Raw genomic sequence first — 1,269 nt, 5'->3', positions numbered from 1 at the left:
GTAGCATAACGATGACATATAGCAATATTTCATTAGTAAAAGAGATTGATATGGTGTTTTTAAATGGCAATATATCAGCATGTGAAGATATTGGGATATTTTAATGGATCAATATTTTTTCCCTCGTCTTTAGAAGTTTTTAAGTCTGTAAAAAAGACGTTTTTGAGGAACAAATAGTAGTATTTTTTTTTTTTAGACTTTAGAATCTCAGAAGCTGATCAAATATCGGGTTAAATATCGGCCGATACAGGCCGATACCGATAGGGGGCCGATTATATCGTGCATCCCTAATTAACGGAGCTGTTGACAAGTTTCCACGTTTTGTCATATGGCTGCATGTTTACTCATCCCAGGGTTACAGCTGGATACTTTATTGATGTAGCTGAAAACAGGAGCGGAGCTCCAACACACATCAGGTCAGACCTGGAGAACTGTTCAGTGGAACAGATGCAGATATTTGAAGACCAGTTTCTGAGAGAAGCTTCATTACCGGCTCAAGTAATCATGACCAAATATATAGATAAAATATTGTAATTATTAGATCTTACCTCGCAATTAATTAATAATTAAGAGATACATCTAAGCTGTCTGATTTTTTTGAATGCAATACGCCTTCCTTAGTTTAGCAATAACCTGCATGCTAACCCCAAACTCTCCCATCAGTGAAGGAGAGATAATTGCCTGTTTTTCACTTCCTGTTACCGTCTGATGCGTTTTCTTTGCGGTGTGAGGACTCACCTGGCCTCCTCTGCCTCCTGCAGCAGCTTCTTGGCTGCTTCCAGCTGTGGTTTTGCCTCCTCCAGAACATTTACGGTACTTGGTAAATTTGCAGCCAGCTTTTTAAGCTCCTCCAGTTTTTCCTTCAGCTCGGGCCGACTGATGGGCGGCTTGGCCTTCAGGATGAAGTCACTCACCTCCTGGACCTTGGTCAGGTTGGAGGATGGGTCTAAATGCAAAGAAAGGTTTAATATTTGACCAGTTTCTACCGTAACCCGTCCTTGCAGCCAGGAATTACATTATTCACCTGACAGAAAGTCTTTGAGCTCTTTAACAACGTCCCGTGTTTTCTTTAAGTCCTCGTCCAGCTCATCCCTGGCCTTCTTAGAATCATCAGCCAGGTCCTTTGCTAATTTTTTCACCTGATCTGTTTCCTTCTGTGTCTCCTGAAGCTGTAGAGAGAAATAAAGTTTAGATAAAATAAGCAGAAGGGAAAAGAATTGTGTTTGCTTTGCAGCAAAGCTGCTCTGCAAAAAATTATAGAATAGAATT

The 1,269-nt window shown here is 40.6% G+C and overlaps 1 protein-coding gene across 1 annotated transcript in view; it reads right to left on the bottom strand.

Annotated features, from left to right (window-relative positions):
• Nucleotides 1–1,269, bottom strand: part of lamb3 (laminin subunit beta 3) — a 26,054-nt gene that overhangs the window by 6,037 nt on the left and 18,748 nt on the right. The window contains exons 11-12 of the mRNA XM_015399233.1: nucleotides 1,025–1,169; nucleotides 739–946 (exon numbers count right to left, since the gene is read on the bottom strand). Of these exons, the coding sequence (XP_015254719.1) occupies nucleotides 739–946; nucleotides 1,025–1,169 (353 nt within the window). The remainder of the gene's footprint in view (nucleotides 1–738; nucleotides 947–1,024; nucleotides 1,170–1,269) is intronic.

The sequence above is a fragment of the Cyprinodon variegatus genome, unplaced genomic scaffold, assembly GCF_000732505.1.
Source record: "Cyprinodon variegatus isolate N-32 unplaced genomic scaffold, C_variegatus-1.0 Scaffold998, whole genome shotgun sequence".
Lineage (NCBI taxonomy): Eukaryota > Metazoa > Chordata > Actinopteri > Cyprinodontiformes > Cyprinodontidae > Cyprinodon > Cyprinodon variegatus.
This window is presented reverse-complemented; position numbering and strand designations above follow the sequence as displayed.